Source organism: Melanerpes formicivorus, unplaced genomic scaffold (assembly GCF_026170545.1).
Source record: "Melanerpes formicivorus ecotype bairdi unplaced genomic scaffold, bMelFor1.0.p_v2 SCAF_18, whole genome shotgun sequence".
Classification (NCBI taxonomy): Eukaryota; Metazoa; Chordata; class Aves; order Piciformes; family Picidae; genus Melanerpes; species Melanerpes formicivorus.
This window is the reverse complement of record NW_027142370.1, coordinates 5,625,856-5,638,225: the sequence shown is the minus strand read 5'-3', so window position 1 is coordinate 5,638,225 and position 12,370 is coordinate 5,625,856. Positions and strand designations below refer to the sequence as shown.

At 50.3% G+C, this 12,370-nt stretch overlaps 1 protein-coding gene across 3 annotated transcripts in view; it reads right to left on the bottom strand.

Moving 5' to 3' along the window:
* Window positions 1–456: 456 nt before the first annotated feature.
* LZTS3 (leucine zipper tumor suppressor family member 3) overlaps window positions 457–12,370 on the bottom strand; it is a 41,543-nt gene continuing 29,629 nt past the window's right edge. For 2 of the 3 annotated variants that reach the window (XM_068149443.1, XM_068149444.1), the window contains exons 3-4: window positions 11,159–11,989; window positions 457–9,849 (exon numbers count right to left, since the gene is read on the bottom strand). In XM_068149443.1, coding sequence (XP_068005544.1) covers window positions 9,139–9,849; window positions 11,159–11,989 — 1,542 coding nt within the window. In that variant the 3' untranslated portion in view covers window positions 457–9,138. The remainder of the gene's footprint in view (window positions 9,850–11,158; window positions 11,990–12,370) is intronic. The other variant, XM_068149445.1, reaches the window with a different exon arrangement.

Genomic DNA, 12,370 nt, shown 5'->3' with positions numbered 1-12,370 from the left:
GCAGTAGGGTGGGAAGTGTGGTGGGAATCCTGATAAGGATTTCAGACTGGGATACACCTTTTGCAGCACAGGAAGCTTGGAAAGCTGTGTTTTGTCTCGTTCTTTGTAACGGCCTCTTTAGCTTTCACTACAACTGACCAGAGAGGCGAAGTCGTGACCACAGTGTGTTGGGAGTGACTGGTGAATGGGAGAAACACCCAACTTGAGGGAGCTGTTTGAAAATATTTTATTGTTATTTTATTTGAAGTATATATATATATATATATATATTTATTCTTTTTCATTAATTTTTAATTGATTTCTTTAGATTTAAAACTGATTTTTTAAATTTGAAATGGATTTTTTTACCTTTTTTTTTACTATTTTCTCTTTTTCACTCTTTTTTTTTCTTCTTTTTATTTTCTTCTTTTTTTTTTCTTCTTCATTTTTTTTTACTATTTCTTTTTTTTTTTTTTTTTTTTTTTTTTTAGCTATTTCTTTTTCTTCTTCTTCTTTTTTTTTCCTTCTGCTTGTTTTTCCAAAGCCTCCTAAACGTAGTTCAGAGAACCAGCAACAGTCAACGCAGGAACGAAACAGTAATGGAGTCGAGTTCAGAACACTTCTTGTTTGGATTCACAGTAAGAGCAAAAAAAAAAAAGAGAAGAGACTGAGGCGTCAGGAAACGAACGAGAGGAAAAGAAAGCACAAGGCTGGGGTTGAATTTACAGTTGGGTGGGTCTAGAAGATTGGACCTTGTGATGCTGAGGTCCTACACACAGACACAGCCTGCAGCTCCCCGGCGGGGCTGTTATTGCTGGTGAAATCAGACAGCAGGCTTGCTCGGGGGGCACTGGTTGGCCCAACCTGACCTTCTCCCAGCAGGGAGCTGGGGTTTTGGTGGTGGGGGCTGGGAAGGGGGAAGAAACCCCCACACCTATTGATCTGCTGGAGAACGGGACGCAGAAGACAGGCGGCTTAAGCGACGTGCATCGATTTAGGCTGAGGGAACCCTCACAAGCGTACTGCCCGGTGCAAGGCAAAGACCAAGAGGGGTTCCTCTCGGCTCACAGCGATTACCAGGTCCGAGTGAGTGCAAACGAAGACGCCTTGGAGGAGCTCCAGCGCTGGGCTGGGCTCTGCGGGGATACCGCTGCGTGGAAAGGGACTGCATAGACACGTTGGCCACTTGTGCAGCATTCAGAGTTTTGCACCGGCGGTGGAATGCTTCTGGCACCGGTGCTGGAGCTCTGCCCTGCCTGTGTTCTGCTCCCTTCAGCTGCTGGAAGGGAACCCACATGCCACCCATGGGGGAAAGGGGACCCTCTCCTCCCAGAGGGCTCCTAGGGCAGCCTGGCTCTCAGCACTGTGGTCTCCCACTGTCACTTAATGTGACTCTGTGAGCTCAGACACCCCAGGGGACCCAGTGGCTCCCACATGGGTGAGCTAATGGAAAAGACCTGCTGCAGGGACTCAGCAACAGTCATGGGATGAGCACCAGAGGGGCATGGACCACACCTCTGGGGACCCAGACTGGTGGCCTTCTGGGTACAGGCAGCTTTGGGCTCTCCAGACAAATGAGGACCAGCAAGCTCAAAACATTGATGATTATTTGGAGCCAAACTGGACCTCACATACTTTTCCAAAGGAGGAGAGCTCACAGCTGGAGCTATGAAGGTACTCAAGGGAACATTGGCTTGCCTGCAGGTATCAGAGTTGGGAATAGTCCCTTTAAAACCTCTCTAGAAAAACCTATTGCTTTGGGACAGAAAGAGACTTTCTGCCTGAGAAAACAGATCTGTGAAGGAGCCATGAGGACATAACCCTGCAGGTCAGAGCTTGTCCCAGGCTCCAGACCTGACACAGTCCCCTTCAGTAGGAGAACCAGGGAGGGAGCTTACCCTGAAAATGCAGAAGTTAATTTCTAGTGTTGCCAGCAGTGGCATTTCCATCACAGAACATCTTATTGTGAAGCCAACATCTGCAAACAGCTGGATGTGATCCCAATCCCTTGATGCACTGGGGACCAGGTGGTGTGGGTGGTGCATGCCCCTGTGGAGCAGGGACACTCATGCACCCCTCACTCCTCTGTCTTTCCAGAGTGTGGAAGGACCAGGACAGCCTCAGAGCTGGCTGAGTGGTATTGTGATGGTGTGAAGCCCCAGATAATGATCTCAGGCCATTGCAAGTCATGGAGTTGTACTTCAACAAGAACCAAGATTGCTCATGGAGGTGAAGCAGGGCTGATCTAGCTGACATGGGAACGATGGAGAGAAGTGAGGATCAGCAGCCTGGAAAGCTCCTCTGAGGACAGGGTTCAGTGACACAGCTCTCAGTGAGGGCTTTGTGCTTTAGTTCCATCTTGTTCAGCTGTATCTGGGAGGGTACTGGGAGAGGCACTGACTGCTCCTGGGACAGCGGGGGTGGTGATGATCTAAAAGGAGGCAGTGGAGTCTGGAGAGCTGGGGCAGAGGAGTAGCAGGGCGCAGACATTGTGATGAACAGATCTTCAGCAGTGGGGCTTGGTGAAAAGTAACTCTGGAAAGAGGCTTTCAAGGCTTAGGCAGAAGGGTTGGGTTAAAGTAATGGTAAGCTAGACCTGCTCCCAGCCATGCCAGAAGTGAGAGCTGTCACTGCCCATCAGCAGGCTGTCATGGGCTGGGCAGGAATGGAGTGGAGGAGGCTTAGCACTGCTGAGGAGCAGAGGCACAGTGAAGAGTCATGTGCCTGAGGGCCAGACCTACCCAAGCACCCATCCACAGGAACACTGTGGGTGGAGAAGCACAGATCTCCCACTGACCCATGCTCCACTTGGCAAAGCTGAGAGCAGAGCCAAGAGCCTTCATGGAGCTACTGGGCAGAAATGCCCTCAGTGCCTCAAGCAGAAGAAGCAAAGACCATGGTGTCTTCACCTTGAAAGGTGGTTCTTTGGTAAGGAGGGTGCTAAGGGTGCCCTGGGGTGAGCTGGGAATAGGGCACCAAGGGGGCAGCCAGCAGGACCACCAGCTTTTGGGATACACATTTTCCTGGCCAATTCACAGTGAGCCAGAGCAAGCCCTTAACTGGACCCAGCAGTAGCATCTGTTTGATAAACTATAGGAGGCCTGTCACCCTTCTTCACAAGAAAAAAGGGGAATTGCCTCCTGGGAACAGCCTCTGGTCCACATTCTTCCTGAGCAATGCATGGAGCTAGTTGGCATGGACATGGAGGATACTGGTGCAACCAGCTGGAGACAATAGTTTTACTCAGGAATGCCTTCCTACGCTGTCCTATGCAGCAGAGAAAGGCCTCTCTTCGACCTGCAAACATTCCCAGGTGGGACACAGGGAGATCTCATTCCTCTTTTCCAGCCACACCAGCCTCATCCCTCCCCAGGAGAGAGCGGAGGTGGCTCCAATCGTGCAATCCAACACCCCCCAGAGATCTTTGGACACCTTGTGTATGAGCTTGCTGTCTTAAGCAAGCTATAAAGTGCCACTGCAAGGGGCAGGAGCAGGGTAGGTTGGTCCTTTCCTTGGAGAGAAGAGCTCAAGGGTTGAGCACTGTCTGCCAGAAGGCTTAGGGGGGACACAAAGATGGGCAGAGGGGACCTCAGCCTTAACCAGACCAGGGCACAGTCCTGACTCAAAATGACAAAATAGCATCAAGGCAGGGTGGAGTGACACCAGGCTGCTCTGCTGGAATCCCATGTGGATTGCCCTCCTGGAAGGTGCTGAGCACCCTGCCCACCATTTCCACTACAGCCAGCAAAAGCTCAGGAGGTGCTGAGCACCTTGCACACAGCACTCACCACTCAAAGGCAGCGTGGGCTCACCCACAGAGAAGCCACAGAGATTTTTGTCTCCTCATTTAATCATGGCATGTAGAGAGCTGGACTGGTGTTGCCCTCCAAGTCCACTTGTCTCGGTGGAATCTAGCAACAGAAGAGCCACAATTCCATTGCTGCCTCAGGTGTGGAAACCCAGGAGTGATTTCTTTTACTGCCAGTGACAGCAGCTGGCTGCTACCAGACAGTGGCAGAAGCTAAGTGAGACTGTGTGAAGCACAACAATGTGCTGTGGCTACAGCATTCACCCTCAGGGTGAGACAGGAGTGATGGTTGCATAAGGGGAGCTAGGGTCAGCATTTCACAATGATGGAGACCAACCTCAGAATGGTTGTGGAGCAAAGCAACCCTCCTCACAGCAAGTGCTAAAAGGAGCTGCTTAGACCTGCCCTGGTACCAGGATTGCCTGCTTAGCTGAGATCCTCATGGATGGAAGCTACTGGACCTGATCAGTGGCCTCTGTCTGCTCATGTAATGGCCACGTGGCTGTGCCTGGAGAGTGGCTCAGTTGCCCACATGTGGGTGATGTGGCACTAGAGGGGCTCCACCTCTTCCCACCCCTTGCCTGGGTCTCCCATAGGTCTTGGATCTCATTGGCTAGTGCCACATATCAAGTATCACAGAGCATCTCTAATATCTCTGGACCCCATGTGTGGGCAACTGAGCTGAGAGCCTCAGTGACCACAGCTTTTCCTGTTGGCCAATGGCAAGTTAGAGATGACTTGTTTCAGGAGAGGCACTAACCACCTGCAAGATTATGAGGGCAGTGGAGAACTACATGTGAGCCAGTATGTCATATTGAGTCCCATCAGCTCCAGAGCTGGTTGAGCAAAGGAGGAGAAGATGTCTGGGTTGTGGACAAGTCCAAACTCTGTGAAGTTTCATGGGACAGGAACATTTTATCAGCCCTGCCTGAGCCTCCAAGAGACAAGATGTCAGCCTCCTTGGCCATTCCCAGGGTGTGCCATCAAAACAGCAGTCTGGCACCTCTTGGCCATCTTATCCCACAGCCTCACTGCAGACCTAGCTTGTGATGGGAGACTTCAGCCAGCCAGGGGGTAAAAGTGTTCAGATCTGGAAAGAGCTGGATGAGTTCCCATCTGGGCCAGACCTGAGCACAAACAACAGGAATTCAGGTGTCCCACCATCATTTTGTTCCATCTCTGTTGAGCAAACAGCAGCCATCTCCAAGGAAGTCTGGTCACCACCATGTGGCCACACAGTCCTAGCACATGGGAGAGGGCATGATGGGGAACAGCACATCCAGCTGTGGGCAGGATTCCTGTTCTTCAGGAATCTTTGTGGCACTTTGGCTGGGGCACTTGCCAAAAACACCTGGGGGTTTATCTCACCATAGCACAGAGGGATGGTTTCTGTAGGACAGCTGAATGCCTGGAGGATGCTGAGAGAATCCCAAGAGAGGGAAAACCATCATCAGGAGCACAGCATCTTAATAGTGTCTTCAGGGTACTCTGCCATCCAGGGGATGGCCACAGCCAAGGTTGTTCAGATCTGGGTTGAAACTCTAGATCAAAGTAATGCAGTGAAGAAGGTGGTGAAGGGAGTGGACCTGTCCTCCTCCAGCATGAAAAATCTCTCCTTGCCACTCCTGCTCCATCCCAAGGAGCTCTGCAGTCCCTGGTGGATGCACTGTGAGACCATCAAGTCCCTGGGCATTTGAGCACCATCCAGCAGCCAGACAAACTCGTATGCCCCTAGGTTTCTCTGGTTCATGGAGACACACTCCTTCCTGGCACCACTGCAAAAAAGATCTAGGAAGAAGGTGACAGAGCAAACCTGGGATGCTGGAGGGTTTGGCTGACTGCTGCTGACTGGATCCAGACAAGCCCCTGCTTCTCCTCCCTGTGGATTAGTGAGGAGCTCTGGGCAGAAGGTGTCCCACACACAGGGTGATGCCAGTGTCCATTCCTTGAGTGTTAATGCAGCAGGGAATTGTGGTGTACAAGCCAAGCTCAATCATTCAGAGTGTTCTTGAGCCACTGACTGAAGTCACAAAATCAGAATCATAGAATGGTCTGGGTTGGAAGGGACCCTTGAAGATCATCTAGTCCAACCCCCTCTGCAGTCAGCAGGGGCATCCTCAACTAGATCAGGTTGTTCAGAGCCCTGTTGAGCCTCACTTTTAATGTCTCCAGGGATGGGGCCCCAACCACCTCCCTGGGCAACCTGTTCCAGTGTTCTGCCAACCTCATAGTAAGGAACCTGTTCCTAACATCCAATCTAAATCTGCTCTTCTCTAGTTTGAAGCCTCATCCTGTCACTGCAGGTCTTTGTAAACAGTCTCTCCCCATCCTTCTTGTAGCCCCCTTCAGGTACTGGAAGGCTGCTATAAGGTCTCCCCAGAGCCTCTGCTTCTCCAGGATGAACAACCCCAGCTCCCTCAGCCTGTCCTCATAGCCGAGGTTGCTCCAACCCCCTGATCATTTTCATGGCTCTCCTCTGGAGCTGTTCCATCAGGCCCATGTCCTTTCTATATTGAGGGCTCCAGACCTGGACCTAGTATGCCAGGTGAGGAGAGTAAAGTGGCAGAATCACCTCTCTGGGTCTGCTGGAAGTGCTGGTTTCTGTGGTGTTTAGTGAGAAACTAACTTCAATGTCAGTGGGGCTAGGAGGAGCAAAGTTGGAAATGATCCACCAGGTTAATGGACCCATCCTGTGGCCAGGGCACTTGCTGCTGAGTTGGGTTTTATTTAGTGGCCTCAAAAATACCACAGGACCATCTGTGTCTAAGCCTCTTGTGGTTTCTTTTTGCCTTGCTTTTTTGGCCAAGGGCTGCAAAGTCCCTCACAAGCACAGATGTCTCACAACTGTTTTAGGAGGAGGAACAGCATGGGTTCATGCTTTGTGGAGAGAGAAGCACAGAAAGATGAGATGAGACAAGTCATCAGATGTCCAGCCCTGACACTGGCATGTTTGACTCCATCTGGAAAGCCCAGTGTATGCAATGGAGGAAACTTCAGGACTTGCCTGGCCAAGTGTAGGTTTGAGCAGAGCATTTGGGCATCTGCTGCTGAGAGGCACTGATGGGCAGCTGCATTTCTCCCTCAGTGAGGTGCACAGGTTGATGTCCAAGAGTGCTGGAGCATCTGCAGGATTCTTAGTAGGACTCTTCTCCACACCTTTCATGGCTCAGACCCAACCTGGTCCTCCTTCTATCACTGGTCCTGGGAGAGGAGTTTAGCCTGAGCTGCCCTGGTGTTTTCCAGATTGAGGGGTTATGTCTTCCTCCAGCTTTAAATTCACTGGCAGAAGCAGTGGGAGAAGAGAGGTACCATCATCTGGGATCCTGAAATGCTTGGGTTTCATCCTACATCTCCATTTTCTGCAGTTGCAGAGGTCACTGCCAGCCACCAACAGTTCCTGCCCAGTAATACTGTCCGTTGCCATTGGCTGGAGGTTGGTGGGACTAACTGGAGTCTCCCCTCTCCTGCTCAGCCTATTTGCTTAGTATGGAGCTCACCACAATCACATTTGTTCCTAACTTGAAGGCCTAATGTGGTGATGCAGAGAGGGAGCTTTTGGGGAAGGAAATGTGGAAAATGTGTAGCTTCAGGGCTGTTGTTTGTAAGGTTTTCAGAACCTGAAGTTTATCCGTGGTATGCACATGAAATGTGATCTGGCCAAACTCTCCCTGGAGTCACAGACATTCCAAGACTAATTCTAGCTTTGTTCTTCAGGCTGCTCCCTAGGACAAAGAGCCCAAATTTCCACTTGTGTCAATGCTTTGACCACTGCCTGCTCAGTACAAACTCCACTGTGCAACAGTTTTCTCTTTCCTGTGAACCATGGTAAAAAGAATTGTCCATGAAAGGGAGAACCAAGTCTTCTTCGACCACTTTTTCAAGCTGAAGGATGTTGTTTTGTTTTTTTCCCTTGAGGTCCCTTCCATCCTGGTGTTATAGTATTCTCTGATTCTCTGGTTTTTGTTGCCTGCACCATTCTCAGTGTCTGTGCAGAGAGTATTTGGTTATTACTCTGCTGGAACACAAGCATCTGTGTGTTCTTAAGTGTTTTCCCTTCTTGTGACTGCTTTCATGCTCAGAGTTAGTAGCTGACTGCTTTCTTAAGCTAGGCCTGCATAATCTCTGTCCCCAGAGCAGGTGACACCACGTGGGGCTGTGATAGGTGCTGTTCAAAGTGGCCATACTGAAGGCTAACGCTCTCCCCGTCGTGATCTTGCAGCAGTGCTGATGTGTGCTCACTCCTGAGTGAGGCTCAGATGCTCTTTTTGGAGTAGACCCTGGACTGAGAGAGTCCACCAAAGCATCATTCATTTAGGAATGGAGTTGCACAGTTGCCCACTGTTGGGGCAAATCGCTAAAGCTTCAGTTTGCATAAACATCTGTGGGTTGGGAGGCTTCCCCAAACCTCGGTTCTATTGACTTTGGGAAGTGAGAGGACTCTTGGGAAGGGAAACTAGCTTGGATTTCCAAGCTTTTTCCTTGCTGAAGACAACTTGAGTATATGGTAAGAATAGGGGAAAACCAAGGCAGAAGTGGGAGGGTATTTCTGCTCCCAGGGTTGGTCACAACCCAGGAGAGGAATGGAACTGCAGAAGGAAACCACAGCAAAATGAAAACGCAGCATATGTTAAGCTCTGCTGAGCCTCCAAAGAGGCTCCTGCTGGGTGATCATTCCTTGTTGGCTTAGGTGACCAGGACAGGCTCATCCTGCTCCTCGAGGATGTCCTAACCTCTTGCAACCATGGTAGCCATGGGCTAGCAAGAGGAAGTAATCTGGTAGAGATATGTCTGGTTTCACTGAAGTCAGTGGCCAACCTCCCACTGACTTCACTAAGACCACTGTCTAGACAGGATACTTGATGCAGAACAGTGAGTTTGCTCATGATCCTGAGAGCTTTGCTCCATTAGCCAATGTGGCTAAAAATGCCCTGAAAAGAAAAAAACCTGCCACTTTGAACTGTTTTGCTGCACTTGAATGCTTGGAAAACCAAAGAAACCAAACACAACCCTCCAAAACAACCAACCAAAGAGGGGTGAATTGTAGGAGAGGGGGTGGCAGCTTCTAGCGGACTAACAGTCACGGCAGATTATGAAAGAGCCAAGTGACCCTCACCAGCTGTACTAGGAAACAAAACCCAAAGAGATGCCACATCATCGAGAGAAACCCAACGCACAGCCACAGTTGTTTTACCTACAGAGCACAGAAGTACAGAGTAAGGGTGGTGGAGCTCGGTGCGAGCAGGCTGGCACCGCTCCGACAGTAGCGTGTTCTCCTTTGGAAGATCCCTGGCTTGAGTAGGTAGTACATGCACAGCAAGAAAACGTCGGCGGTGTCTTGTCTTGGTCCTACCTCAGATCTCGGTGGACTCTATTCGCTCGAGTCTGGAGGGAGTCCATGGTTTTTTCTCCTCGGTGTGCGGGGGACTGGTGGCCTTCGTGTTCATCTCATTCACTTTGTGCTCCAGGAGCTGGTTCTTCTGGTACATCTCCACGTAGTTGAGTTGCAGCTGCTTCTGGTACTTGATGACTTTCTCCTTCTCCTCCTGCCATGTGCGCCGCTCCTCCTCGAAGTCCATCACCTGCTGTTCCCGCTGCTGCCGCTCCAGCTTCAGCTCGGCCTGCAGCCGCTCCACCTCCTTCCGCAAGGCGTTGACGCTGTCCTCGCTCTGCCGCTGCATCTTGGCTTCGTCGCTCTCACAGGCCAGTGGGTCCCGCAGCTTCTCGCCAGGGTCCCCACCAAAAGGTGCTGGAGGTCCCATGCTGGCAAGTGTCCGCTTCAGGCTGGAGACCTCCAGCTCACAGTGGTTCAGTTTTTCCCTCAGCACCTGGACCTCACTCATCTTCCGCTGTAGCTCGCTCTCGCAGATCTCCAGGTTGACGCTTTTGGAGCTGTAGGAGTCCTTCAGGGTGAGGATCTGCTCCTCCTTCTCCCGCAGGAAGTTCTTACCTTCCTTCAGCTGTGTCCGTAGTCCCACAATCTCATTCAGCTTCTGAGAGACATCTGCTTGGGAGTCCTTCAGCTGCTGCTTGAGCAGGGAGATCTCACCTGCCTTCTGGCACACCTGTGGGGACACACATCTTTGAGACAGGAGCGAGGAGCCACCACCACTGCTTGTCCCCTGCACTACCTGTGAAACATCAGTGTGGCCTCACATTGTCAGAAGGTTCAGGTGATGCAGGGGACAGTCAGTGGTGCTGTACAGCGTTCCAGCCTTCACCATGACCCATACCATGCCAAAGACCTAGGAGCTGTGCCTATATTTGTGGGGGAGATTTGGTGTTTCTTCCTAGCTCTCAGGGACCTGGTGCCGCTCGCAGCTGGAGCTCATCCAGCAGCTAAGCAAAGTGCTGTGTGATTCTTACCTCTGATGAGTGGACACTGATGCTTCCATCCCTGCATTCTCACCTAACCACAAACCTGTGATGCCTGACCCCAAACTCTCTGCTCTCAATAGTAGTTTGCCCTCTGACCTCAGTGATGTCTGGACCTTGAATAAGCCTGAGATGTTTCCATCTCAGAGGTTTTACAGCAAGAGTCCTATAAGCTCTGCTGAACATCCATGAATAGCACGTTTCAGAGCCTAATTAATCCCAGCTTCATTGACTTTCCATCAGGATTAGCAGAATGGGGTCTTCATGATTCTAGAGCTACGTTTTGCCTCTGCACTCTTAATCAATTTAAAGTTTCTAACCAGTCCGTGGCAGGATTAATATTCCTCACATGATCAAGCTGGAGAGAAAAAGATGAAAAAAAAATGTTAGCACTGGCTGTACAAACAGAGTGGCATAAAATGGTCTAAAAATAGAAGCAGGAGAAAAAAAAAAAGAAAGCCAAAAAACATGAGAGACTCCAAAGGAGAACCAAAAGGAGGAATTTGCCTTTCAGCCTTTTGAAGAGATAAAGTTATTAGGGACCGAAGACAGGGTGTTAGAATGGAGAGCAGGAGGTGAGCTTGGCTGTTGGTACCACTCTCAGCTCACATGCTTCATGTCTTCAATGAAAAAAAAAATCAAAATCAAATACTTGAAAGGCAGTTTCAAGGTTTGCCCAGCCACAGATATTAAAAGAAGTTAATTAAAACAGACTTAAACCTAACATTTACCTGCATGAAACGACCTGAAACCAGATTTAAATGTCATACACGATGGGGTGACCTGACTGGGAAGCCAAATTGCAGGAGGTCTACACAAAAAAATTGTGGTCATTTTAGTTTAGCTGAAGATGTCACTGAAGTGTCATCTGGTATCTGGAAGCCACCAACCCATAGCCATTGTCTGTGGGGTCTGCTGAGGGCAAACAGGGAGGTACTTTAGGTTATCAGAGCCATCAGTGAAAACCTCACCTAAGGTCTGCTACAAGCAGGCTCTTACCTCCCACTTGGTCTCTTCAATCTTTGGGAGAAACTCAGCCTGCTCCTTCTTGAAAGCCACAAATTTCTTCTCCAGCTCCTCTCGTTGCTGGAGGAGTTGTCCCATATCATCCTGGAGTTTTTTTTTCTCCTGCTGGAGCTTGAAGATTTGGAGCTGCAAGGCCTGCTGAGCCCTCTGTGCCTTTTTGGAGACCTGCTGCAGTTTGTTGGCGTAGTTTTGCCTCAGGTCCTCCATTTCCCTCTCCCAGATCTTCTGCTTCTCCTCGAACACTTGGAAGATGGCCGCCTCGCTTTTGTCCAGGTTCCTTCGCATCTGAAGGACCTCCTGCTCCTTCTCCCACAGCCGGTCTTCCAGGTCTTGGATGATGTCGTCTGTGGAAGGCGAGTGGAAAGGCATCGTCTCGTTGAGATGGTTCAGTCTGCTGAAGGAGGAGGTGCTCTTGCTCGAGGAGCGCCCGCTGTCTGAGGTAGATATCCCGTTGTATCCCACCATGTTCTTCTCCACGTAGGTCGTTCCGATGCGGTTGATGTGGCTGGTGGAGGCGCTCATGGGGCCCACGTGCTGGCTGTAGCCTGTCCCGTAGGTGGGCAGGCTGGTTAACGAGTTCCGCCCTGAATCCGAAAGGCCTCCCACTTGGTTTGTAGTCCTGTTAAGGCTGCTCTTGTCCAGTCCACTCTTGGGTGCGGATGGGCTATTGCTGTTGGCATGGTTCAAGCTCTTTCTATTCTCTGTCACTCCGTTGCTCTGCGGCGGGCAGAGGTTCTGCATGGAATGGAAGTTTTTAGGAACTACTGGTTTAAAGGCTGAGGGTCTAACTAAGGGCTCATTGCTCTGCAAAAGGAAAAAGGACCACGCATCAAACACAGCAGGAAGCTTGGTAACAACACACAGAAGAGACACAGCAGCACAGGGGCTTGTGGAGCTAAGATGTTTTGAGCTTGCTCTCTATTTCTCAGCTCTATTATACCCTGGACCATTTGGACTTAACACAAGTCCAGTCCAGTCACTCAGAGGGCAACAATTTCTCTTCTCTTGCCTCAACTGAAGATAGAACAAAGTCTTGACTCACCCCAAATCTATGTGATTTTTCCCTAGAATACCCCTTGGATCCTCTTAGTGCTCTTTGCTAGAAGGAAGCCAACCACCTGCCCACCAAACCTCACTCTTCAGTTGTGGCAGATTATGTTTTTGAAGTACATCTAGTGTTGAGGG